Genomic DNA, 27,731 nt, shown 5'->3' with positions numbered 1-27,731 from the left:
AGCTAGAAACCAGAAGGAGAAGCCAGCACCATATGAACAGTTGATTCTATACAGGCCTCTGCCAAGGGCTTCATGGAGTACAGTTTGGAAACCAGGGCACAGAGTCTGCTAGGCAAGAACCTCATGCTCCACGTGGTTCAGTTTTCCCAACTCGTAAAATGGGGAAAATCATAATAGTACATTACACTTACACCATGTTGATTGACATGCCAGGGGGCTGAACTCTGGACCTTCAGAACTAACAGAACGAGTCTTTACAGCTTGAGCTAAAGAGACAAGGTTGCCTACCGGGGGGGGGTCAACCAGCTCATATGCTCTGTGGATTGACACAGAGGGGAAGACATAACACATTCATTGTGCAGTTATACTAGCATTTTTCCATCTGCAGGTCTGAAACCTTTTCGCAAATGTGGTTAAACGTTACTAATCCCGTTCAGAGGATCAGATGTGGGCTTGCCATGCACCATGGGCAGTGATGTGCACCAGTATGAAGTGAAACACTACTGAATTAGAACAGAAAGATTTCACTTTCAGTTTGCGCTGTATAAATGACTGCACAGGGTTAGGTAGGGAACCAAGACTAAGGCCTAGAGGGTTAATTTGCAATTCGCCTGGGGGCACCACAGTGATGGAAAGACATGGGTTCAGCTGACTACAGACGGATTCTAGTCCCAGCTCTGCCTTGGGCTTAACCCCTCTTTGCCTGTCAGCCTATCTGTCAAATGGAGCTATTGACATTATCTTCTCTCAAGAGGTGGGTAAAAGGCCTCACTAAATAAGCAAGGAGTTCACTTGTTGAGCTCACAGTTGTGTTAAGGCCAGCGAGTGGGAATGGTGGGCACAGAATAAGTAGCTTCCAGCCCTGTATCAACCCCCAGGCCAAGCAGGTATTTTGACGAGAAGGAAAAGAACCCTTTTGCCGTGGGTGTTTTAGGCTGGTTGGGAGCACCACACAGTTAAATAGCTGCACATACATGCACAGACACACTGGGGCTCACATCCCCAATTAAAACTTAACACACAGCTACAGCACAGTTCAGAATGCTCTAAACTCAGCCAAGCTCCCCTTAGACCTCAGGGACTATGGATGCCTAGAGAGGCATCTGTTTTTGAGATTTCTTTCCCAACCTTACTCAAGAGATCACCACAAGTCTTAAAAATACCAAATTTTCTTCTCTACCCTCTTTAAGCTTAAAAAACAACTGCATGGTTTTTGATCAAACTAGCAAAAAGAATTAATTCATCTTGGGATAGAGACCAGGGATAGAAAGTTTCAGCCCAAAGAAGACAGTTTCAAAAAGTTCTGAGAATCTGAAAAGGGAAACTATTTTACAGCCTTAATTATAGCAGACACTACCTGGATAATCTAACTTTACGTCTATAGTGCTCTGGGCCCAGAAGCAGCCGATAAGGTGCAAGAGAACAAACACAAACACGCAATATTATATCTGCTTTTAAAGCACAAGCATAAAAACTAAACCAGGACCAACAGTGCTTATTCTATAAACACTGCAAGAGAAAAAAGGCTTCTAGGTGCTTTTGAAGAGGGGTGGGAATGCTGTTGAGTGTTAGACCCTCGAGGCAGAGTTTGCGTTCTCTGTTTGGCACTCTCTAGATTGTGAAGTGCCAGGTACTATTGGGAGAATAATGATACAACTGTCTCAGCACATGCTCAAAGCTAAAGTCTCTGTGGGCCACACCCGGAACGTCCACTGGCCACATTTTGGCTCCCAGTTGCAGGGCCCAAATTGCCAACAGGGGAAACAGACTCACCTTTCAAAGAGGTACCGGATAATAATCAAGAGCAGGGTACAGGGGATGCTGAGCAGGAGATCTTGAGGCTGAGGGTAATGGATGTCCTCAGATTCCTTCATGTCTTCCCAGGTGATTCCTGGGGGAAGCCAGTACTCATGCCACCATAACCATTCATTCAAAGAGTGCATCATCCTGGAAGAGAAGGAGACCAGACTGAGCTTGAGGATATTCTAGCAGAGAGCAAACCAGTTAGCACAGGCCAGTGAAGCAGGCAAGGATTGCAGCCAAGCTGAGCATGCACCTGGCTATGAAAGGAGGAGAGGGGCGGGGACATACCGACACAAGATATTTGTAATCCACTAGTACATTTTGCAAGCACTGGTTACTGGCAGAAGGCCTAAAATGCCGAAATGAAATCAAATGCCTTAAAACTCAGCAGAACAAGGGCTGTCGTTATTCCCAGCATGAAGCACCAGCCACTTTATTGTTTAACACTGAATCCATGATTCCAAACACGTTTGGAGAGGCTTCCCCGCCAACAGGCAGTGAGGTGCCCCATCCCCAATGTGCATCCCACTGCAGTGCCTGCCAATAGAGCTCCTTTTATCTGTACACTTCCTCCCTCCTGGGCCTTTTGATCTCTTATTTCTTTTATCATAGAATCACAGAACTGGAAGGGACCTCAAGAGGTCATCTAGTCCAGTCCCCTGCACTCAGGGCAGGACTAAGTATTATCTAGGCCATCCCTGACAGGTCTTTGTCCAACCTGCTCTGAAAAATCTCCAATGATGGAGATTCCACAACCTCCCTAGGCAATTTATTCCAGTGTTCAACCACCCTGACACAAGTCCTGTGCTTGGGATGATTTTGTTAGTTGTTTAAAAAAAGCCTCATCCTTATGTTTTATTAGCACTCTCATTTTACACACTGACACACTGGAGGTGCCAGTGCCAAGACTAATTAAAGCTGCTCTACATTCGCCCTTAAAACAGGAAGAAATCTGTTTTATGCTTTAATGATTAAATTGAATCCCCACATTTGGCACGGAAATTCTTCCAGGAAAGACTGAATTTTCTATACAATTTTAAAGAAAATGATGAAGGCTATTATTCCATAACTCTAGTGCAGATAGAGCTGTGAACTGTGTCACCCTCTAGAACATGCATTTCACCATAGGTGGTACACCTGGTCTAAGTATAGCCCATCATCACACAGGCAAATAGGGAAGGGGTAGGGAAGCAAGGTACACTCAGATCACTAGAATTACCATGCCCAGCGATATAGCAAACACTGTTTTACAGAAACTCAGGGGAAGGTGGAAGGAACCCAAGCATGAGAAACAGCAGTACAGGACTCCCATCCAGAAAGGACCTAAACCCCAGCCCACTTCCTGCCAGTAGCAGTGCAGAGTAGATCAAGTACGGAAGAGAGATTTGCTTTTAGAGGCAATTTTCACCAGATGTTTCCTTCTTAGTGCGAGGACATGGCTGATTCTGGAAGTGTGCAGGGTCTGACTGTTCTTTTTGGTCTGGAGATTACCACTCAGCTCATTCAACTCCTTGGGCCTGGACAGGACTGTAAAACCAGGATCTTGTTAATTCCAGTCATGACTTTCCTGTTTTTCCTGGAGCATTCATGGCACAGCCCAGTGTGGATTATGAGGGAGGTTGGCTACAAACAGATTAGGCAGACCCTGCCACCATGTGCTCCATCAATAAGGGCTTTCCTTGATGAGTGGGAAGATGGGACTTCTGGTAGCCACAGCTCTAAAACAGGAACCACCTTTAAGGGCTAAACTGCCTGATATGCTGTGACTGTACTGGCTCTTTGCATTTGGGTACAGGATCCCTTTATCCAGGTGATGTGGCAAATAGGGTAATGATGCTGACCATGACAGAACCCAACTCCCATCATACTCATCTTCCCCTCATTGCTAATAACATTATCTGTTCTTGTTGGGAGCCTGTGTACACTGAGGCCACCTCAGTCATCTCCTTGCTCAGTCAGCATGTTCAGTGCTTTCTTTTCAGGTCATTATTTTACTCCGATTCTCCGCTGCTTTTTGCCAGCAGGCCTCTAGAGCTATTTCCAATGGCCCACCCACTGTGCGGCCCTCCCACACAATGTCTACAGCTCTGCTGGAAAGATTTTGTGGTGGCTGCTGCCGTTTGCAAGCCTACACTAGAGGAGCTGGTGGGCTGTGTACGTACAACACTCAGGAGAGCAGAACCACAGTAGAAATGCTACGTTTTATTGCCTTGCCAGGAATCAAGTTTCAGGGGGTAGCCATGTTAGTCTGTATCCACAAAAACAACAAGGAGTCCGGTGGCACCTTAAAGATTAACAGATTTATTTAGGCATAAGCTTTCGTGGGTAAAAAACCTCACTTCTTGATGCATCTGAAGAAGTGAGGTTTTTTACTCATGAAAGCTTATGCCTAAATAAATCTGTTAGCCTTTAAGGTGCCACCGGACTCCTTGTTGCCTTGCCAGGACACACTCTACCCGCGGATTAACCCTCACTATGAGGGATGTTACCCAGCTGGAGAGACATTTCTCTCTGTCCCTAACAGATCTGCAGTTCTGTTGCTAGTACGCATAGCTCAGTAACATCACAGTGCTGAGTTATGGAAGCGAGACTCAACAGGCTAATGTAGTGCCCATCTTTAAAAAAGGGAAGGAGGAGGATCCGGGGAACTACAGGCCAGTCAGCCTTACCTCAGTCCCTGGAAAAATCATGGAGCAGGTCCTCAAGGAACCAATTATAAAACAATTAGAGGAGAGGAAAGTGATCAGGAACAGTCAGCATGGATTCACCAAGGGGAAGTCGTGCCTGACTAACCTAATTGCCTTCTATGATGAGATAACTGGCTCTGTGGATGAGTGGAAAGCAGTGGTTGTGTTATTCCTTGACTTTAGCAAAGCTTTTGATACGGTCTCCCACAGTATTCTTGCCGCCAAGTTAAAGAAGTATGGGCTGGATGAATGGACTGTAAGGTGGATAGAAAGCTGGCTAGATCGTCGGGCTCAACGGGTAGTGATCAATGGCTCCATGTCTAGTTGGCAGCCGGTTTCGAGCGGAGTGCCCCAGGGGTCGGTCCTGGGGCCGGTTTTGTTTAATGTCTTTATTAATGATCTGGAGGATGGTGTGGACTGCACTCTCAGCAAGTTTGCAGATGACACTAAACTGGGAGACGTGGTAGATACACTGGAGGCTAGGGATCGGATACAGAGGGACCTAGACAAATTAGAGGATTGGGCCAAAAAAAACCTGATGAGGTTCAACAAGGACAGGTGCAGAGTCCTGCACTTAGGACGGAAGAATCCCATGCACTGCTACAGACTAGGGACCGAATGGCTAGGTAGCAGTTCTGCAGAAAAGGACCTAGGGATTACAGTGGACGAGAATGATATGGATATGAGTCAACAGTGTGCTCTTGTTGCCAAGAAGGCTAACAGCATTTTGGGCTGTATAAGTAGGGGCATTGCCAGCAGATCGAGGAACGTGATCGTCCCCCTTTATTCGACATTGGTGGGGCCTCATAAGAACATAAGAACGGCCGTACCGGGTCAGACCAAAGGTCCATCTAGTCCAGTATCCTGTCTACCGACAGTGGTCAATGCCAGGTGCCCCAGAGGGAGTGAACCTAACAGGCAATGATCAAGTGATCTCTCTCCTGCCATCCATCTCCATCCTCTGACAGACAGAGGCTAGGGACACCATTCCTTACCCGTCCTGGCTAATAGCCATTAATGGACGTAACCACCATGAATTTATCCAGTTCTCTTTTAAACTCTGTTATAGTCCTAGCCTTCACAACCTTCTCAGGTAAGGAGTTCCACAAGTTGACTGTGTGCTGCGTGAAGAAGAACTTCCTTTTATTTGTTTTAAACCTGCTGCCTATTAATTTCATTTGATAACCCCTAGTTCTTGTATTATGGGAATAAGTAAATAACTTTTCCTTATCCACTTTCTCCACATCACTCATGATTTTATATACCTCTATCATATCCCCCCTTAGTCTCCTCTTTTCCAAGCTGAAGAGTCCTAGCCTCTTTAATCTCTCCTCATATGGGACCCGTTCCAAACCCTTAATCATTTTAGTTGCCCTTTTCTGAACCTTTTCTAGTGCCAGTATATCTTTTTTGAGATGAGGAGACCACATCTGTACGCAGTATTCGAGATGAGGGCGTACCATCGATTTATATAAGGGCAATAATATATTCTCAGTCTTATTCTCTATCCCCTTTTTAATGATTCCTAACATCCTGTTTGCTTTTTTGACCGCCTCTGCACACTGTGTGGACGTTTTCAGAGAACTATCCACGATGACTCCAAGATCTTTTTCCTGACTTGTTGTAGCTAAATTAGCCCCCATCATATTGTATGTATAGTTGGGGTTATTTTTTCCAATGTGCATTACTTTACATTTATCCACATTAAATTTCATTTGCCATTTTGTTGCCCAATCACTTAGTTTTGTGAGATCTTTTTGAAGTTCTTCACAGTCTGCTTTGGTCTTCACTATCTTGAGCAGTTTAGTATCATCTGCAAACTTTGCCACCTCACTGTTTACCCCTTTCTTCAGATCATTTATGAATAAGTTGAATAGGATCGGTCCGACGACTGACCCTTGGGGAACACCACTAGTTACCCCTCTCCATTCTGAGAATTTACCATTTATTCCTACCCTTTATTCCCTCTCTTTTAACCAGTTCTCAATCCATGAAAGGACCTTCCCTTTTATCCCATGGCAGCTTAATTTACATAAGAGCCTTTGGTGAGGGACCTTGTCAAAGGCTTTCTGGAAATCTAAGTACACTATGTCCACTGGATCCCCCTTGTCCACATGTTTGTTGACCCCTTCAAAGAATTCTAATAGATTAGTAAGACACGATTTCCCTTTACAGAAACCATGTTGACTATTGCTCAACAGTTTATGTTTTTCTATGTGTCGGACAATTTTATTCTTAACTATTGTTTCGACTAATTTTTAAATATTGGCGTTACATTAGCTAACTTCCAGTCATTGGGTACAGAAGCCGATTTAAAGGACAGATTACAAACCTTAGTTAACAGTTCCACTAGGCTGGCTAACCTAGTGAGGAGGGCTTTAAACTAGGTTCACCGGGGGGAAGGAGACCAAAGCCCTGAGGTAAGTGGGGAAATGGGATCCTGGGAGGAAGCACAAGCAGGTGAGCGCAAGAGGGGAGGACTCCTGTCTCATGCTGAGAAAGAGGGACGATCGATGAGTTATCTTAAGTGCCTATACACAAATGCAAGAAGCCTGGGAAACAAGCAGGGAGAACTGGAAGTCCTGGCACAGTCAGGGAACTATGATGTGATTGGAATAACAGAGACTTGGTGGGATAACTCACATGACTGGAGTACTGTCATGGATGGATATAAACTGTTCAGGAAGGACAGGCAGGGCAGAAAAGGTGGGGGAGTTGCGTTGTATGTAAGAGAGGAGTATGACTGCTCAGAGCTCTGGTATGAAACTGTAGAAAAACCTGAGTGTCTCTGGATAAAGTTGAGAAGTGTGAGCAACAAGGGGGATGTCGTGGTTGGAGTCTGCTATAGACCACCAGACCAGGGGGATGAGGTGGACGACGCTTTCTTCTGGCAACTAGCAGAAGTTGCTAGATCGCAGGCCCTGGTTCTCATGGGAGACTTTAATCACCCTGATATCTGCTGGGAGAGCAATACAGCGGTGCACAGACAATCCAGGAAATTTTTGGAAAGTGTAGGGGACAATTTCCTGGTGCAAGTGCTGGAGGAACCAACTAGGGGCAGAGCTTTTCTTGACCTGTTACTCACAAACAGGGAAGAATTAGTAGGGGAAGCAAAAGTGGATGTGAACCTGGGAGGCAGTGGCCATGAGATGGTCGAGTTCAGGATCCTGACACAAGGAAGAAAGGAGAGCAGCAGAATACGGACCCTGGACTTCAGAAAAGCAGACTTTGACTCCCTCAGGGAACAGATGGGCAGGATCCCCTGGGAGAATAACATGAAGGGCAAAGGGGTCCAGGAGAGCTGGCTCTATTTTAAAGAATCCTTATTGAGGGCACAGGAACAAACCACCCCGATGTGTAGAAAGAATAGTAAATATGGCAGGCGACCAGCTTGGCTAAACAGTGAAATCCTTGCTGATCTTAAACGCAAAAAAGAAGCTTACAAGAAGTGGAAGATTGGACAAATGACCAGGGAGGAGTATAAAAATATTGCTCAGGCATGCAGGAGTGAAATCAGGAAGGCCAAATCACACTTGGAGTTGCAGTTAGCAAGAGATGTTAAGAGTAACAAGAAGGGTTTCTACAGGTATGTTAGCAAGAAGAAGAAAATCAAGGAAAGTGTGGGCCCCTTACTGAATGAGGGAGGCAACCTAGTGACCGAGGATGTGGAAAAAGCTAATGTACTCAATGATTTTTTTGCCTCTGTCTTCACGCACAAGGTCAGCTCCCAGATTGCTGCACTGGGCAGTACAGCATGGGGAGAAGGTGACCAGCCCTCTGTGGAGAAAGAAGTGGTTCGGGACTATTTAGAAAAACTGGACGTGCACAAGTCCATGGGGCCGGATGCGCTGCATCCGAGGGTGCTAAAGGAGTTGGCGGGTGAGATTGCAGAGCCATTAGCCATTATTTTTGAAAACTCATGGCGATCGGGGGAGGTCCCAGATGACTGGAAAAAGGCTAATGTAGTGCCCATCTTTAAAAAAGGGAAGAAGGAGGATCCGGGGAACTACAGGCCAGTCAGCCTCACCTCAGTCCCTGGAAAAATCATGGAGCAGGTCCTCAAGGAATCAATTATGAAACATTTAGAGGAGAGGAAAGTGATCAGGAACAGTCAGCATGGATTCACCAAGGGGAAGTCGTGCCTGACTAACCTAATTGCCTTCTATGATGAGATAACTGGCTCTGTGGATGAGGGGAAAGCAGTGGATGTGTTATTCCTTGACTTTAGCAAAGCTTTTGATACGCTCTCCCACAGTATTCTTGCCGCCAAGTTAAAGAAGTATGGGCTGGATGAATGGACTGTAAGGTGGATAGAAAGCTGGCTAGATCGTCGGGCTCAACGGGTAGTGATCAATGGCTCCATGTCTAGTTGGCAGCCGGTTTCAAGCGGAGTGCCCCAAGGGTCGGTCCTGGGGCCGGTTTTGTTTAATATCTTTATTAATGATCTGGAGGATGGTGTGGACTGCACTCTCAGCAAGTTTGCAGATGACACTAAACTAGGAGGCGTAGTAGATACACTAGAGGGTAGGGATCGGATACAGAGGGACCTAGACAAATTAGAAGATTGGGCCGAAAAAAACCTGATGAGGTTCAACAAGGACAAGTGCAGAGTCCTGCACTTAGGACAGAAGAATCCCATGCACTGCTACAGACTAGGGACCAAATGGCTAGGTAGCAGTTCTGCAGAAAAGGACCTAGGGGTCACAGTGGACGAGAAGCTGGATATGAGTCAACAGTGTGCTCTTGCTGCCAAGAAAGCTAACGGCATTTTGGGCTGTATAAGTGGGGGCATTGCCAGCAGATTGAGGAACGTGATCGTTCCCCTTTATTCGACATTGGTGAGGCCTCATCTGGAATACTGTGTCCAGTTTTGGGCCCCACACTACAAGAAGGATGTGGAAAAATGGAAAGAGTCCAGTGGAGGGCAACAAAAATTATTAGGGGTCTGGAGCACATGACTTATGAGGAGAGGCTGAGGGAACTGGGATTGTTTAGTCTCCAGAAGAGAAGAATGAGGGGGGATTTGATAGCAGCCTTCAACTACCTGAAGGGGGGTTCCAAAGAGGATGGAGCTCGGCTGTTCTCAGTTGTGGCAGATGACAGAACAAGGAGCAATGGTCTCAAGTTGCAGTGGGGGAAGTCCAGGTTTGATATCAGGAAAAACTATTTCACTAGGAGGGTGGTGAAACACTGGAATGCGTTACCTAGGGAGGTGGTGGAGTCTCCTTCCTTGGAGGTTTTTAAGGCCCGGCTTGACAAAGCCCTGGCTGGGATGATTTAGCTGGGAATTGGTCCTGCTTTGAGCAGGGGGTTGGACTAGATGACCTCTTGAGGTCTCTTCCAACTCTGATATTCTATGATTCTATGATTCTATGAACTTCACATTTGAGTTCTTTCAGAACTCTTGGGTGAATGCCATCTGGTCCCGGTGACTTGTTAATGTCAAGTTTATCAATTAATTCCAAAACCTCCTCTCATGACATTTCAATCCGTGACAGTTCCTCAGATTTGTCACATACAAAAGCCAGCTCAGGTTTGGGAATCTCCCTAACATCCTCAGCCGTGAAGACTGAAGCAAAGAATCCATTTAGTTTCTCCGCAATGACTTTATCGTCTTTAAGCGCTCCTTTTGTATCTCCTTTTTTATCTCATCTGGAGTACTGTGTCCAGTTTGGGGCCCCACACTACAAGAAGGATGTGGAAAAATTGGAAAGAGTCCAGTGGAGGGCAACAAAAATTATTAGGGGTCTGGAGCACATGACTTATGAGGAGAGGCTGAGGGAACTGGGATTGTTTAGTCTCCAGAAGAGAAGAATGAGGGGGGATTTGATAGCAGCCTTCAACTACCTGAAAGGGGGTTCCAAAGAGGATGGAGCTCGGCTGTTCTCAGTGGTGGCAGATGACAGAACAAGGAGCAATGGTCTCAAGTTGCAGTGGGGGAGGTCTAGGTTGGATATTAGGAAACACTATTTCACTAGGAGGGTGGTGAAGCACTGGAATGCGTTACCTAGGGAGGTGGTGGAATCTCCTTCCTTGGAGGTTTATTAAGGCCCGGTTTGACAAAGCCCTGGCTGGGATGATTTAGTTGGGAATTGGTCCTGCTTTGAGCAGGGGGTTGGACTAGATGACCTCCTGAGGTCCCTTCCAACCCTGATATTCTATGATTCTATGACTTAGAAGGGTGTTCCTTCCAGGAATACCTAGGAGCTCTTTTCACAATGGTAGCAGAGCAAAAGCAGGATGATGTTCTCTGCTCTCAAGACAGGCACACGTCAAGTCCAGGGAACTGCATCCCCATGTCACACAGCATCTGTCAGGACCTCAAGGGGCCTTTGGAGGTCTGTAAGGCTAGGTCTACACTGGGGGGGGGGGGGAATCAATTTAAGATACGCAAATTTAGCTACGCGAATAGCGTAACTGAATTCGACGTATCCTATTAGACTTACCCTGCTGTGAGGACAGCGGCAAATTGACCGCTGCGGCTCCCCAGTCGACGGCGCTTACTTCTCCTGACGAGGTGGGAGTACGCGCGTCAATTCGGGGATCGATTTATCCGTCTAGATGAGATCGATTTCTACCCGCTGATCCGGGTGGGAAGTGTAGACTAGCCCTAAGTTAACAGAGTGCTCATGTTGGACTTGTCTCTATTCACAGAGATCGGATGCCCTCAGAGGTGTCTGTCTCCAGGTGGCCTAGCTTGAATTGGTGCCTGGACTGGAATAAACCAGTAATCTCCCTCCACCTTCTCTCCTAGCCCAGGTCTGTGGTGTAAGGAGTGGCCTGAGGGAGGAGAGGAACTAGCACTGAGCCTGCAGCACCAGCCAGCAGCACTCGGTGATGAGGCTGCGGATGATAAAGGGCCTCCTGACCAACGATCTCACTGCGGTCAGGCATGGGGGCTGGTGTTTGCCTCTTGCAGACTGTGTGTGGGGTGCCTAGGACAGGACTGAGCCAGGCTGGCTGCAGGCGTCTTGTGACCTGTGCTCTGGGTGGGGTACATTTCCCAGGGCTGCTTGGGGTGGGCATAAGCACTGGGTGCGATAAGCTGGGGCATTGCAGGGACGAGCCAGGCCAGCCGCACAGGCCCAAGGTGAAATGTGCTTGATACCCCAGCACTGTGCTGACCAGGAGTAAAGTTGGTGATATCTCCCTCCAAAGTGGAGAGCCAGGCAGGTGTCAGGCTGTTTGGGGATGTGGCTCCCATGGCAGGGTTTAGCCCCAATCTGCTTCCTGCTGGGAGGGCAGGAAGGGGAGAGTGGGGAGCTGTTGCCTGGGTTAGGGCTTTAGAGCATGCAGTGCTGAGTTGGTTTCAGGCAGTGGGGGAGCCCCCCCTCTGCAACTTCCTGTTGTGGGGGGTGGAGCAACCAAGGCATCCTGTCACTGCTCGGCTCCACAGCCAGCCTGCTCCCAAGGCCTGAAGAGACACTGCGCTCGAATAGAAAGAAACAAGGAGCTGCCCAGGCAGCCCTGGAGAAGAACACTGCTCCCGCTCTGCACAGTGTCACCAAGGGCCCCAGCACAGCCGGGTTAGGTCACTGCACACAGATGGCTGCTGTGCCAGGAAAAGTGTCATGCTTCTGGTAAGCTGGGCCCTGCCCGGGACAGCCTCTTCTGCAGGATGTTACACGCCCGAGGGGGGAGCTTCAGGGGAGAACAGGGGCACGAGAAGGTGCACATGGGCAATAAAGGTCATAACTAGCAAGAGAAATACCAGACTCCACACCCTGGCTGACCACAGTGAGATCACTGCTCAGGAAGTTACACTCCGATGCACACAGGGTGTGGGAGCAGGGCAGATGGGGGAGGGGGGGTGTCAGTTTGTTTGCTTGTTTTCTTTCTGGTTTACTTCATTACAGATATTAGGACTTGACTGTCCCCTTTCACCAGTGAACTAAGAATAAGTGGAACAGTGACATCACAACAGACCAACCCTGAGATGCAGCTATCACAGAACTCAACTGAGAGGGCAGGGAAACCCAGCCAGGCTGAAGATGGCCTACCGGCAGCAGTTCAGAGACTTGGCCTTTCTTGAGGTTTTGCCTGATGCATAAAGGGGCCTGAATGGGTTTACAAACAGAAAAATATTTTTTCCCCTGGTAGAAATTCAGGTTCTCTTTGGCAGACTGTACGGACACTTGGAGCATTAGGAGGTCATCACAAGTACCAGGGAAGTGAAACCTGATGAACTGAAAGGATCGAGAATATAATTCAGATTGGTTAAAACACTTTGAGATAGCTAGCTTTTAACAGCAATCAAATACCTGAACAACAGTAGGGAGAAAAGCTTTCCGTGTGAAAGATTCAACAGCCATCCCCTGCACTTAAGAGACAACAGAGCTTCCAGGCCACTTGTGTGGGCCCCCCAGCATAACCAGGGAGGAGCAGACTTCCCCAATCCCCAACATTCCTAAGTTTAAAAACCAAGCAGAACATTAAAAATAAAAAATGTTCAGGCCTTCTCCATCCACCAGAAACAGCAACAACAAAGGGAAGTAACTCCCACGTCCCCCTTTTCCTTGCAGGTGATGTTTAAACTGGGTGTTTCAATGCAATAGCCTATCACTCTTGGTTCTATTATATACTCTAGGTTTTGCCCCAGGGATCAGTATTCTATTTTTGCTATGATGTTTAGGCCTATCTGGTATCAGTAATTTTACATACATTTGTTTGGATATTTATTGGGTAAGTTATTCTGCAGGTATTAAAAACAGCATTTTTTTAAAATGACTCAATAACACGAGTAACCAAGCAGCTCTATTTTCTGCTTGTATAATTGTTTTAAAACCTGTCTCACTCCACTGCCTAACAAAGAGTGAGTGAAACAGCTGAGTGTGAATGAGGCAGCGTCCTCATAGGGGAGGGCAGAGAGGATCCAGTTCAGGATTCAGTCACTAGGTCCTGAGGCCAAACACACATTCTCTCTCTCTCATACTTCTAATTCAAAACATAGAGAATTCTTTGAAGGGAAAAATTCATAGAGTCTTAGGTCTCAAGGTCAGAAGGGCCTGTTATGAACATCTAGTCTGCCTGTCTGCATCACACTGGCTAGAGAATACCCCCCAGTGTTTCCAGCATCTTTGAGGCCTTCTTTATATAACAGAAAAGGGTACAAAGCAAAGCAACTGCTCTACCCTTTGCAATTCAGATAGAACAAATCCTGGAATTAGGGAAGCTTGGAAAGCTGAGGGTAATGGCAATGTCTCTAAAATGACCTTCTACCACCCAAAGGACAAGGTTACCTTGCTTTTTAAAGAGCCCTCAATGCCTTACAGAAAATATTCTAGGATTACTGTTATCTGTATTTATTGTATATATTTATTATTTGTTTTTGGTAGCCTCTAGAGGCACCATTCAAGGAACAGGGTCCCCTGGTGTAGGCACACGTGATAAAAAGACAGTTCCCAAAGAGCTTATAGTCTAAAAAAATAAAATAAGGGGTTAACATTAGGCCAGGGTTTCACAGTTAGGATTTAAAAGTCAGTCAGGAAATGCAAAAATGAAGGTTGCAACAGTAACATTAACCTAGTTATTTGATGATATAAAATTATGGAAAGAGAAACTAGAATAGAAAGTATTAGGGATGTGGCACGTGGCCAAGGGAGGGCTAATCCTTGCCAGCACTACCAGCTGTCTGCTGCGAGAAGCCTCACTGGGACAGAGCTTCTGCTGGTATCAATTGTCACAGCTCCCCTGCAGTGATAGGGCTAGGGAGATTCACAGCAGCTAAAGATCACCCACTGCTACGGTCAATGCACTGTGCAGCGAGCACTCGCTGGCACTATTCCATTCTATATAGGTTTTCCTACTGCAATTATCACCGTCATAGCTGAGCACCTGCTTGTCATGCATTAAGCAACGTGCCCACACGTCTGTCATGGGTTATTTGTTCTCGCTTCCTCTCCTCAGGGGGAGAAGCACATGCAGTGGAGTGTCTTGTTTTGGTAGGTCATTTGTTTTGCTTTCTTTAAAATAAATATACCTGTTGCTCTGTGTTTATGTTAGAGAAGGCCAGTCAAAGGAATGTCTTGCATTTGGAATGCAAAGTGAAGTCTGTGATGGTCCATCGTTCCTGGGGGAGCCCTTAGATTGCTGAAGGAGCCTTAATTTTTGTATTTCCTGACTTTTTTTTTTTTAATTTACTTGCTCATCTTTGTGGATTAAATGCAAAAAGCTTCTCTCACTTCCTTCTACAGAAAAGGAAAGAAAGTGCTAACAATCCTGCTGACCTGCTCCAAGGATTCTACAAGCACCGTGTCTTGCAGCAGAGAACAGCTCAGCTGGGCTCCCTGCAGCCTTGCAGTGGGACTAGGGAACCAGAATGACACCACCCTCACCAATCGCCTGTGGCCATGCTTATTTACATGCTGAGCATCAGAGTTTTCAAAGCACAGCTGTTCTGAGGGCTCTAAGAGAAAGGAAGTGTGGCAGCTAGAAAGGTTATTTCCCCTCCCAACTCAAATGACCAAAAGGGTTTGTCCAAATTCCCCTCCCCCCGTCCAATATCACTTGTGGCTACATCCCCAAAGGGGAATATTTCAGAAAGTTATGAGCATGACAATCTGGAGACGTTTTCATCTGCTCCAATGCTAACACCAGAGAGAGAATGTGTGTGCGCGCACAGGGGTGTACCGGGTCTTCATTTATAAACACCTGTGTGAGGCAAAGGGGGAGAGGAGGAATCAGATGCTTTTGTGAAGAACTGGGCTTTTGCCATCTCTCAACCTAGGGAACTCAACCTAGGATGTGCAGTCACCACGCCAAAATCCCAGCCTCCACAGCCCCTCCCCAGCAACTGCCCTTGGACCTATGCAGTCATCGAATCTGTGTGTACACTAAACTCTTCCCTTGAGTTCTCCCCTTGACATTGTACTCCAGCAGCGCTGTCACTGGGGAGAGCAGGAGCACACACAGCTCAGTGCACTAATCGCACTCACTGCTGGGTAAAACACATGGCTGGGATACCCCGTTGTCGTCCCTGACAGAGCAACAGCGGGAACATGTCAGTCTAGCCAATGCCAAAAGTTTAAAAATAATGAGTCAGGCCCCTCCGCCCAGGACCGGCTCTAGGCACCAGCAAACCAAGCTCGGAGGTTTTTTGGTTTGGTTTGTTTTTTGTTTTTTTTCCCACTTGGGGCGACAAAAAAACCTAGAGCCGGCCCTGTCTCCACCATCAGAGTGACATTTCACAAAGGATCATGCTGCATTGCCTGGGCTGTCTTCTGACCTCCCACTGCCCATCCCCAGCATGGGGGAGACCAATTTTAGTGTCCCCCACTGTTCCGAGCACCTGCAGCGGTGATTCTGGTCCCTACTGCAGGAGCTCTTGTGGCTGCCTGATGGTGCAGCACTTTCAGCTTCTCCTCACACCCAAAATCCTCATTAATCTTGTGTCCATCCCCTCCCACATCTGCTTGTCCCCCAGCCAGCAATTAATTATGCACCCACAGGCCCATCAATCTCCAGGTCTGGTGCTGCAGCGAGGGAGGGGGCAGCAGGGAGCAGATTGACCCCCTGGTCACACGAGAGAATGGCACTGCCCTAAACTGATGGCCTCTTCCCGCTCCCTCCTCATCCCAGCCCTCCTGTGGGGTGGAGTCAGCTGCTCCCTCTCCCCTTCTCTGGGAAGCTGAGAGAGGAGTTTGGCTTGCCTCCGGCAGCAGCCCTGACTGGCTGCTCTTCCCCGGGAGGTGGGGCAGGCAGCCAATCAGAGGGCATTTTCTCCCAAGCAGGGCTAAGTGATAGGGCTGCAGCATTTCTTATGGCAAGACTAGGGCCCAAATCCCATTACTAGCCTCGAGATTACAAGAGCTGGCAACACAAGTGTCATCAAGGCCTTAGTAGTCCGGATCAGACTCCAAGTCAGCTCCCTCCCCTTTGGGTGTAACCCAGGCTGCTTCTGCTATCTTCGTCCATCAGAGAATCCACGTGAACTTCGTTTGCTGGTACCGAGGGGGTCCCCTGTGCTGACCTGTAGTTATGAGCACTAACAGCATCAGCTAATTGGATAGCAATGTTACTAAAAGGAGCTACACATTACCTACACAGGACAAAAGCAACAAAGACCATGGCCAATGCCTCAGTCTAAGTGGTGCTTGGCACCAAAGTCATGGCCTCATTATTATATGTAACAAACTTCGCTCACCGTCTGCACGCTGGGGAGAGGTAGCAATGCCTTGTGCTCACAGCATTTTGGGACAGTCAATATTCTTCTCCTTAATGTTTACTTAATAAATAAGCCATGCAAGACTTGCCAAACAATGCTTGGCACTGGGCTTTGTTGCTATAATAGGGGCATGTGTATTCCAGGCTCTATAAACAGATTGTGCAGAAAATCACAGGTGATGCCATCAAGCCAGCAACAATACCAAAAGCTGGGACTGGGAACTGGACATGGCTAAACCATCTGGGTTCCCTCTTATGTCTCACCAGCTTGAGGCACACAGGTGCTGGCACATGGTCTCAGGGAATACATGAGGAGGCTGATCCCCTGTACCTGGTGGAGAATATAATTCAGATTGGTTAAAACACTTTGAGAAAGCTAGCTTTTAACAGCAATTAACCCAATTTTTTTCAATCTTCCCTCATAGGTCATATTTTCTAGACCTTTAATCATTGGGGGGAGGGATAGCTCAGTGGTTTGAGCATTGGCCTGTTAAACCCAGGGTTGTGAGTTCAATCCTTGAGGGGGCCACTTGGGGATCTGGGGCAAAATCAGTACTTGGTCCTGCTAGTGAAGGCAGGGGGCTGGACTCGATGACCTTTCAAGGTCCCTTCCAGTTCTAGGAGATGGGATATCTCCATTAATTTTATTTATTTATTTTTTTGCTGCTCTTCTCTGGACTTTCTCTAATTTGTCCACATCTTTCCTGAAATATGGCACCCAGAACTGGACACAATACTCCAGTTAAGGCCTAATCAGCGTGGAATAGAGCAGAAGAATTACTTCTCGTGTCTTGCTTACAATACTCCTGCTAATACATCCCAGAATGATGTTCACTTTTTTTGCAACAGTGTTACACTGTTGACTCATATTTAGCTTGTGATCCACTATGACCCCCCAGATCCCTTTCCGCAGTACTCCTTCCTAGGCAGTCATTTCCCATTTTGTATGTGTGCAACTGATTGTTCCTTCCTAAGTGGAGTACTTTGCATTTGTCCTTATTGAATTTCATCCTATTGACTTCAGACCATTTTTCCAGTTTCTCCAGATCATTTTGATTTATAATCCTATCCTCCAAAGCACTTGCAACCCCTCCCAGCTTGGTATCGTCCATAAACTTTATCAGTGTACTCTCTATGCCATTATCTAAATCATTGATGAAGATATTGAACAGAACCAGACCCAGAACCGATCCATCTGGGACCCCACTCATTATGCTCTTCCAGCATGACTGTGAACCATTGATAACTATTCTCTTGGAACGATCTTCCAACCAGTTATACACCCACCTTGTAGTAGCTTCATCTCGGTTGTATTTCCCTAGTTTGTTTATGAGAAGGTCATGCGAGACAGTATCAAAAGTCTTACTAATGCACAGGGCACCACCCAAGCATTAAATGCCTACAGTTAGGGCTGCCTGGCTAATCCCATTTTCAGTCACTCATCTGTTTCTGAAATGTTCATCCAGGGGGCTGTGACACTCCTAGCTTGTTTCCCCACCCCCACACTCCCAGTGTAGCCTGTTAGCAAGTGTGAATAAACACAGTTCAGCCAATTTTGAGTAGGAGAAAAATGTACACTTTCCCATTTACCTAAACATTCTTGCAACCTTTACTTGACCAGCTTTAGTTCTGAACTAGCTCTGCGTTGGAGGCTGAAATGGGATGCTGAGGAGCAGTCCCTTGAGTGGTCTGGTAAAGAACGGTTTTGATCTGACAATGTTATGAGGCTTTGAAAACCAAATGTAGCAGATGCCCAGTATATTTTGCATGGGTTTTTTTTTTTTTTTTACAATCTCAAAAAGGAAAACCAGCTTTTGCATGACAGACACTAACTCAGATGTACCCTGAAACAGCCAGTGAAGATGCGCCGTGACTGGAGACCTTGTTTCATATACAATACTTCTTATAAAATGCACAGAAATTAAAGCACTGGCTTCAGTGAACTTTATTAAATTAGTTCCATAGGTTGCAGCACAAACGAGTACAATACTTGCAATTTAAACAATCTGCAGGCTGCTGGAGAAATTTGCCAATAATTAGGCTCAATGGTTTGAGCATTGGCCTGCTAAATCCAGGGTTGTGAGTTCAATCCTTGAGGGAGCCATTTAGGGAACTGGGGTAAAAATCTGTCTGGGGACTGGTCCTGCTTTGAAGCAGGGGGTTGGACTAGATGACCTCCTGAGGTCCCTTCCAACCCTAATATTCTATGCTTCTATGATAACAAGATCTGAGATTCAACAATTTTTTGTGGGAAGCAACGGTGGTTGAATTATTCACTGTGAATTCTTTGTTCAACTCAACGTCCCTGATGACTAAAGGCTAATTACTTCCTTGGTTAACGCCTTGTGTTTCATGGCTCTGTATTCGGCTGCTGCTCTCCTGTCTCCCAGCTCCTCACTACTGAACAAAGCAACAGCAGCTCTTTGCAAGACTCTTTCTTTACAGTGAATTTAGAGCCAGTGCAATCTGCCAAACTGACATCCCTGTAAACTGAAGATCTACTGTATTTATCCCCAAAGTCTGCACAGCACAAGCAGCTGCAGTACCAGCCTCCCTTACTCGGGAAAGGCCCCTCACCTATATCCCAACACCTTGCCATGGCAGGGCCACCTCTAGGACTGAGAGGATAGAATGGGCCCAAGGAGCCCAATGTCTCTACTGACACTGCCAACAACAGGGCTGTCACAGTGTTCGCTCACTGATGGGGCACTTCCTTGTGGCTGAATCTGGGGATTAACTCCACTCAGGTCTGATGCCCCCCTTCCACTGGTTGCTCACACCGGGTCCTCTCGCTCTCCAGGACTAGTAGTGCTCTTTCACGACTCAGCCCTCCAGCCAGGTCACTATGTAGTCCTTCCCTTCTGAGGTATCGAAGTCCCACTGGATCAGCTGAACTCATCTACTCCAGACACACTTCCAATCCAAGACTAGGTCCTGGGCCACTTTCCAGTGGCTGGTAGGGGAACCCGGGCCTGCCAGCCTGTCCACTATTCCAGGTTTCAGTTTAGGAATCCTATGTCCAGAAACAATGGTCTGCTTGCTCCCAGACCCTGTTGCTACTTCCTTGGACTCCTTCCTACTTCTCTGCTCTATCTTCCGCCCCTCCACCCCGGGGTTTACCAGCCCAAACTCCCTCCTTCCAGGGAATAACTGCAGACTACTTAACTCTGTAGCCCCAAACACACTCCCTTCCCACACGGAGTGACGGCAAACTACTTCCCCTGCAGCGCCCTTCTGTTCTCAGCTTGCTGGCTTTACACAAGCTCAACCTGTCCAGCTGGGCTTCATCATCCCCCAGGTGCAGCCTTTCTGGTTAACTGGCCTACATTTAACCTGCTCTGCCTTGTGGGGTGGACACCCCATCACAGGGGCTGAATAGTGTGAAATGGCATGTGAATACTGTCCACATGGAATTCGACTAAGACCAACATTGATGGGGAAGTTTCTTCAGAGATTGTGGGGAGGGGAGGCAGATCCACAAAGCACTACAATGACCAGGCACTGGGAGAGCACGGCTCAGAACTTTAATCCTTGGCACAACAACTGCCTGAGACACTGATGCCTCTTCTAAAGGCAAGTTCTGTCCTTAGCGCTGCAGATTATGCTGAGGCCTAGGAAACAGAGAGCAGGAACAAAGACACAGAAGCCTCTGCTAAGGGATCTTCTGTGCCCACATCTGGTGGGGGAGGAGGGTACTCAGGTATCACCAACCCCAGTATTCAAAAACCATGAGTCAGGCCTCAAAAATCATTAGATTTTTTAATAATAAATATTGGGGGTGGGGGGGGGGTTCTTTCCCCCTTATTTCTGAGCCTTTACACTGTCCTTGGGGCAAATGTTCAAGCTTTTCTCTGCAACCACAAGGGCTAGAAATGTAGTTTTTTGTTAAGGTGAAAGCTGAGATTTTCATACAATCATGTGACTATAGATGCTGCGTTTTTCAGGAAAACCCAAATATTGTGTCTCACTCGCAATAAAACTGAGAATTGGCAATACCAAAATCAGTTGCTGAAAACGTCCATCAACTGAAAATCAGGGCAATGCCAGTAAGTGAAGCAGCAGATTCCTGAATTGCTAACCTTAAATGAGAAGGAGAGAATGAACCCTGGTGGGCGAGGCAACAGGAAGGAGCAGGCATGCATGACATGCAGCCTGGAAAAAGGAGGTGAAGGAGGAATAAGTGGAAGCCTCCTGGCATCCCAGGAAACCGCTTCCCACAGGCCTTCGAGTTGCTTGCATTAAGTGGGGACAGTCATTACAGACTCTGACCCAGCACATCCAAGAGATGCAGAGGCCAGCGTCTCTCACCCAATCATCACACTCCTCCATGCTGAGCATGGAGCAGAAAGGCTTTGGTAAGCTTGCACCAGCTGCCTTCTTTGAATTATAATGTTGATGGCTTCAGGAGGCATTTTCAAAGTTCAAAGGGATAGATGAATATAATATACCTGGAATTCAGCTTTTGACACAGTCCCACCTGACATTCTGATAAGTAAAGCTGGAGAAATGCGGGCTTGACAGAACTATCATTAAGAGGATACATAATTAGTTAACCTCAAACAAAGAGCAACTATTAATGGAATCAGATTGGAGGAAGGTCTCAAGTGGGACTCTCCAGGGATCTGTTCTGGTTCCGGTGATGTTTAACATATTTATTAATCAGAGGGGTAGCCGTGTTAGTCTGAATCTGTAAAAAGCAACAGAGCTCCAGTTCATTTGCAAATTTGACACCATCAGATCAGGATTAAACAAAGACTGTGAATGGCTGTCCAACTACAGAAGCAGTTTCTCCTCCCTTGGTGTTCACACCTCAATTACTAGCAGAGCACCTCACCCTCCCTGATTGAACTACCTCGTTATCTCCATACTGATTTATACCTGCCTCTGGAGATTTCCATTACTTGCATCTGAAGAAGTGAGGTTCTGACCCACGAAAGCTTATGCTCCCAGTACTTCTGTTAGTCTCAAAGGTGCCACAGGACCCTGTGTTGATATTTATTAATGACCTGGATGTAGGAATAGACAGCATACTGATCAGATTTGCGGATGACACAAAACTAGGGAGGCTGCCAACACTTTGGAGGATAGATCTAAGATTCAGAGCAATCTTGATAAATTGGAGAACTGGGCTTTAGGCAACAAAATGAAATTCAACAAAGACAAATGTAACATGCTACACTTAGGGAAGAAAAAACAAATGCACAAATACAGAGTTGGGAATAACTGGCTTGGCAGCAGTACTGTTGAGAAGGATCTGGGAGTTGTGGTAGATCACAACCTCGTGATGAGTCAGCAATGAGATGCTGTTGCAAAAAAACCAGTGCAATTTTAGGTTGCTTGAAGAGAGACATAACATGAAAGCACAGGAGGTGATCGTACCATTCTACTTGGTGCTGGCTAGACCTCAGCTGGAATACTGTGTCTAATTTTGGTCACCAGTGTATAGAAAGGATGTGGAGACACTGGAGAGGATCCAGAGGTGAGTGACAAAGATGATCAAAGGGATGGAATGCAGCCATACGAGCAAAGGCTGAAGGAAGTGGGTATGTTTAGTTTAGGAAAGAGGAAATTGAGGGGGTCTTGGTAGCGGTCTTCAAATACTTGAAAGGCTGCCATAAAAAAAGATGGAGAAAAATGGTTCTCTCTTGCCACACAGGGCAGGACAAGAGGCAGTGGGTTCAAACTACAGCCCAGCAGATTTAGATTAAATCTCAGGAAAAACATTAACTGTAAGAACAGCAGGACAATGAAACAGACTGGCTAGGGAGGCTGTGGAAGCTCCTTTGCCGGAGGTTTTCACAAGGAGGCTGGAGCCATCTGTCTGGGATGGGTTAGACACAACAAACCCTGCATTTTAGCAGGGGATTAGACCAGATGGCCCTCCCAATCATAGGTGGCGGGTATAATAGACCAGCCTGCTCTGGTGGATTTGCAGACGCTGGATGCCAGTTGCGGGGTTTGCAGAGGAAGTTTTTGCTTATTATTATGCCCCATGAAGGTTCCGGCAGCTCAGTGTACTCTCTATACCATTATCTAAATCATTGATGAAGATATTGAATAGAACCAGAACTGATCCCTGCAGGACCCCACTCGTTATGCCCTTCCAGCATGACTGTGAACCATTGATAACTACTCTCTGGGAACGGTTTTCCAACCAGTTATGCACCCACCTTACAGTAGCTCCCTCTAGGTTGCCTTTCCCCAATTTGTTTATGAGGAGGTCATGAAAGACAGTATCTAAAGCTTTACTAAAGTCAAGATACAGTATATCACATCTACCACTTCCCCGCCCATCCATAAGGCTTGTTATCCTGTCAAAGAAAGTTATCAGGTTGGTTTGAGAAGATCTGTTCTTGACAAATCCATGCTGACTGTTATTTATCACCTTATTATCTTTTAGATGTTTGCAAATTGATTGCTTAATTATCTTTCCAGGTACAGAAGTTAAGCTGACTGGTCTGTAATTCCCTGGGTTGTCCTTATTTCCCTTTTTATAGATTGGCGCTATATTTGCCCTTTTCCAGTCTTCTGGAATCTCTCCCGTCTTCCATGACTTTTCAAAGATAATTGCTAATGGCTCAGATACCTCCTCAGTCAGCTCCTTGAGTATTCTAGGATGTATTTCATCAGGCCCTGGGGACTTGAAGACATCTAGCTTGTCTGAGTAATTTTTAACTTGTTCTTTCCCTATTTTAGCCTCTGATCCTACTTCATTTTCACTGGCATTCACTGTGTTAGACGTCCAATCCACACCAACCTTCTTGGTGAAAACCGAAACAAAGAAGTCATTAAGCATCTCTGCCATTTCCACATTTTCTGTTATTGTTTCCCCTCCTCTTATTGAGTAGCGGGCCTATCCTGTTCTTGGTCTTCCTCTTGCTTCTAATGTATTTGTAGAATGTTTGCTTGTTACCCTTTGTATATCTAGCTACCGTAGTTTGATCCTGTTTTGTGCCTTGGTCTTTCTAATTTTGTCCCTACATAGTTGTGTTATTTATTTATATTCATCCTTTGTAATTTGACCTAGTTTCCACTTTTTGTAGGACTCTTTTTTGATTTTTAGATCACTGAAGATCTCCTGTTTAAGTGAAAGGGGTCTCTTGCAATACTTCCTATCTTTCCTACTCAGTGGGATAGTTTGCTCTTGTGCCCTTAATAATGTCTCTTTGAAAAACTGCCAACTGTCTTCAGTTGTTTTTCCCCTTAGATTTGCTTCACATGGGATCTTCCCTACCATCTCCCTGAGTTTGCTAAAGTCGCCTCCTTGAAATCCATTGTCTTTATTGTGCTGTTCTCCCTCCTACCATTCCTGAGACTCATGAACTCTACCATTTCATGATCACTTTCAATCAAGCTGCCTTCCACTTTCAAATTCTCAACCAGTTCCTCCCTATTTGTCAAAATCAAATCCAGAACAGCCTCCCTCTAGTAGCTTTCTCCACCTTCTGAAATAAAAAATTGTCTCCAATACGTTCCAAGAACTTTTTGGATAATCTGTGCCCTGCTGCTGTGTTATTTTCCCAACTGATGTCTGGGTTGTTGAAGTCCCCCATCACCACCAAGTCCTGTGCTTTGGATGATTTTGTTAGTTGTTTAAAAAAAGCCTCATCCACCTCTTCTTCCTGGTTAGGTGGTCTGTAGTGGAGCCCACCATGACATCACCCTTGTTTTACTCCTTTTATCATTACCCAGAGACTTTCAACAAATCTGTCTCCTATTTCCATCTCAACCTCAGTCCAAGTGTATACATTTTTAATATAGAAGGCAATACCTCCTCCCTTTTTTCCCTGCCTGTCCTTCCTGAGAAAGCTGTACCCTTCTATACCAATATTCCGGTCATGCGTATTATCCCACCAAGTCTCTGTGATGCCAACTATGTCATAGTTGTGTTTATTTACTAGCATTTCAAGTTATTCCTGCTTATTCCCCATACTTCTCGCATTAGCATACAGACATCTAAGATACTGATTTGATTCCCCCCCCCTCCCCAGTTCTGTCTTGTCTCTCCCTTATCCCAGCTATAACGGCTCTTGCTCCCCCCCAAATTCCAACCCTTCTCCCAGGTCTCCATGTTTTTGTCTTTCCTGTGGTCATAGATTCATAGATTCATAGATTCTAGGACTGAAAGGGACCTCGAGAGGTCATCGAGTCCAGTCCCCTGCCCGCATGGCAGGACCAAATACTGTCTAGACCATCCCTGATAGACATTTATCTAACCTACTCTTAAATATCTCCAGAGATGGAGATTCCACAACCTCCCTAGGCAATTTATTCCAGTGTTTAACCACCCTGACCGTTAGGAACTTTTTCCTAATGTCCAACCTAGACCTCCCCTGCTGCAGTTTAAACCCATTGCTTCTGGTTCTATCCTTAGAGGCTAAGGTGAACAAGTTTTCTCCCTCCTCCTTATGACACCCTTTTAAATACCTGAAAACTGCTATCATGTCTCCTCTCAGTCTTCTCTTTTCCAAACTAAACAAACCCAATTCTTTCAGCCTTCCTTCATAGGTCATGTTCTCAAGACCTTTAATCATTCTTGTTGCTCTTCTCTGGACCCTTTCCAATTTCTCCACATCTTTTTTAAAATGCGGTGCCCAGAACTGGACACAATACTCCAGCTGAGGCCTAACCAGAGCAGAGTAGAGCGGAAGAATGACTTCTCGTGTCTTGCTCACAACACACCTGTTAATACATCCCAGAATCAGGTTTGCTTTTTTTGCAACAGCATCACACTGTTGACTCATATTTAGCTTGTGGTCCACTATAACCCCTAGATCCCTTTCTGCCGTACTCCTACCTAGACAGTCTCTTCCCATTCTGTATGTGTGAAACTGATTTTTCCTTCCTAGGTGGAGCACTTTGCATTTGTCTTTGTTAAACTTCATCCTGTTTACCTCAGCCCATTTCTCTAATTTGTCCAGATCATTTTGAATTATGACCCTGTCCTCCAAAGCAGTTGCAATCCCTCCTAGTTTGGTATCATCCGCAAACTTAATAAGCGTACTTTCTATGCCAATATCTAAGTCGTTGATGAAGATATTGAACAGCGCCGGTCCCAAAACAGACCCCTGCGGTACCCCACTCGTTATGCCTTTCCAGCAGGATTGGGAACCATTAATAACAACTCTCTAAGTACGGTTATCCAGCCAGTTATGCACTCACCTTATAGTAGCCCCATCTAAATTGTATTTGCCTAGTTTATCGATAAGAATATCATGCGAGACTGTATCAAATGCCTTACTAAAGTCTAGGTATACCACATCCACAGCTTCACCCTTATCCACAAGGCTCGTTATCCTATCAAAGAAAGCTATCAGATTGGTTTGACATGATTTGTTCTTCACAAATCCATGCTGTTCCCTATCACCTTACCACTTTCCAAGTGTTTGCAGATGATTTCCTTAATTACTTGCTCCATTATCTTCCCTGGCACAGAAGTTAAACTCACTGGTCTGTAGTTTCCTGGGTTGTTTTTATTTCCCTTTTTATAGATGGGCACTATATTTGCCCTTTTCCAGTCTTCTGGAATCTCTCCCATCTCCCATGATTTTCCAAAGATAATAGCTAGAGGCTCAGATACCTCCTCTATTAGCTCCTTGAGTATTCTAGGATGCATTTCATCAGGCCCTGGTGACTTGCAGGCATCTAACTTTTCTAAGTGTTTTTTAACTTGTTCTTTTTTTATTTTATCTGCTAAACCTACCCCCTTCCCATTAGCATTCACTATGTTAGGCATTCCTTCAGACTTCTCGGTGAAGACCGAAACAAAGAAGTCATTTAGCATCTCTGCCATTTCCAAGTTTCCTGTTACTGTTTCTCCCTCTTCACTAAGCAGTGGGCCTACCCTGTCTTTGGTCTTCCTCTTGCTTCTAATGTATTGATAAAAAGTCTTCTTGTTTCCCTTTATTCCCGTAGCTAGTTTGAGCTCATTTTGTGCCTTTGCCTTTCTAATCTTGCCCCTGCATTCCTGTGTTGTTTGGCTATATTCATCCTTTGTAATCTGTCCTAGTTTCCATTTTTTATATGACTCCTTTTTATTTTTTAGATCATGCAAGATCTCGTGGTTAAGCCAAGGTGGTCTTTTGCCACATTTTCTATCTTTCCTAACCAGCAGAATAGCTTGCTTTTGGGCCCTTAATAGTGTCCCTTTGAAAAACTGCCAACTCTCCTCAGTTGTTTTTCCCCTCAGTCTTGATTCCCATGGGACCTTACCTATCAGCTCTCTGAGCTTACCAAAATCTGCCTTCCTGAAATCCATTGTCTCTATTTTGCTGTTCTCCCTTCTACCCTTCCTTAGAATTGCAAACTCTATGATTTCATGATCACTTTCACCCAGGCTGCCTTCTACTTTCAAATTCTCAACGAGTTCCTCCCTATTTGTTAAAATCAAGTCTAGAACAGCTTCCCCCCAGTAGCTTTTTCAACCTTCCGAAATAAAAAGTTGTCTCCAATGCACTCCAGGAATTTGTTGGATAGTCTGTGCCCCGCTGTGTTATTTTCCCAACATATATCCGGATAGTTGAAGTCCCCCATCACCACCAAATCTTGGGCTTTGGATGATTTTGTTAGTTGCTTAAAAAAAGCCTCATCCACCTCTTCCACCTGGTTAGGTGGCCTGTAATAGACTCCTAGCATGACATCTCCCTTGTTTTTTACCCCTTTTAGCCTAACCCAGAGACTCTCAACACTTCTGTCTCCTATGTCCATCTCTACCTCAGTCCAAGTGTGTACGTTTTTAATATATAAGGCAACACCTCCTCCCTTTTTCCCCTGTCTATCCTTCCTGAGCAAGCTGTACCCATCCACACCAACATTCCAATCATGTGTATTATCCCACCAAGTTTCAGTGATGCCAACAATGTCATAGTTGTATTTATTTATTAGCACTTCCAGTTCTTCCTGCTTATTCCCCATACTTCTCACATTTTGTATATAGGCATCTAAGATACTGGTTTGATCTTTCCTCCCAGTTTTGTCCTGACCCTCCTTTCCCTCTGACAATATAGCCCACACTCCCTCTCGTTTCCGACCCATCTCCTGCTCCCTTCAAACCTAGTTTAAAGCCCTCCTCACTAGGTT

General features: G+C 45.9%; 1 protein-coding gene across 4 annotated transcripts in view; it reads right to left on the bottom strand.

Annotated features, from left to right (window-relative positions):
• The window catches only part of LOC101945509 (ceramide synthase 2-like), a 121,667-nt gene that overhangs the window by 70,303 nt on the left and 23,633 nt on the right, over window positions 1–27,731 (bottom strand). For 2 of the 4 annotated variants that reach the window (XM_065578340.1, XM_065578343.1), the window contains exon 2: window positions 1,774–1,947. In XM_065578340.1, the coding sequence (XP_065434412.1) occupies window positions 1,774–1,947 (174 nt within the window). Of the gene's footprint in view, window positions 1–1,773; window positions 1,948–10,936; window positions 11,101–12,490; window positions 12,677–27,731 lie in introns of those variants that run through there. The other 2 variants (XM_065578342.1, XM_065578341.1) reach the window with 2 other exon arrangements.

The sequence above is a fragment of the Chrysemys picta genome, chromosome 25 (assembly GCF_011386835.1).
Source record: "Chrysemys picta bellii isolate R12L10 chromosome 25, ASM1138683v2, whole genome shotgun sequence".
Lineage (NCBI taxonomy): Eukaryota > Metazoa > Chordata > Testudines > Emydidae > Chrysemys > Chrysemys picta.
This window is presented reverse-complemented; position numbering and strand designations above follow the sequence as displayed.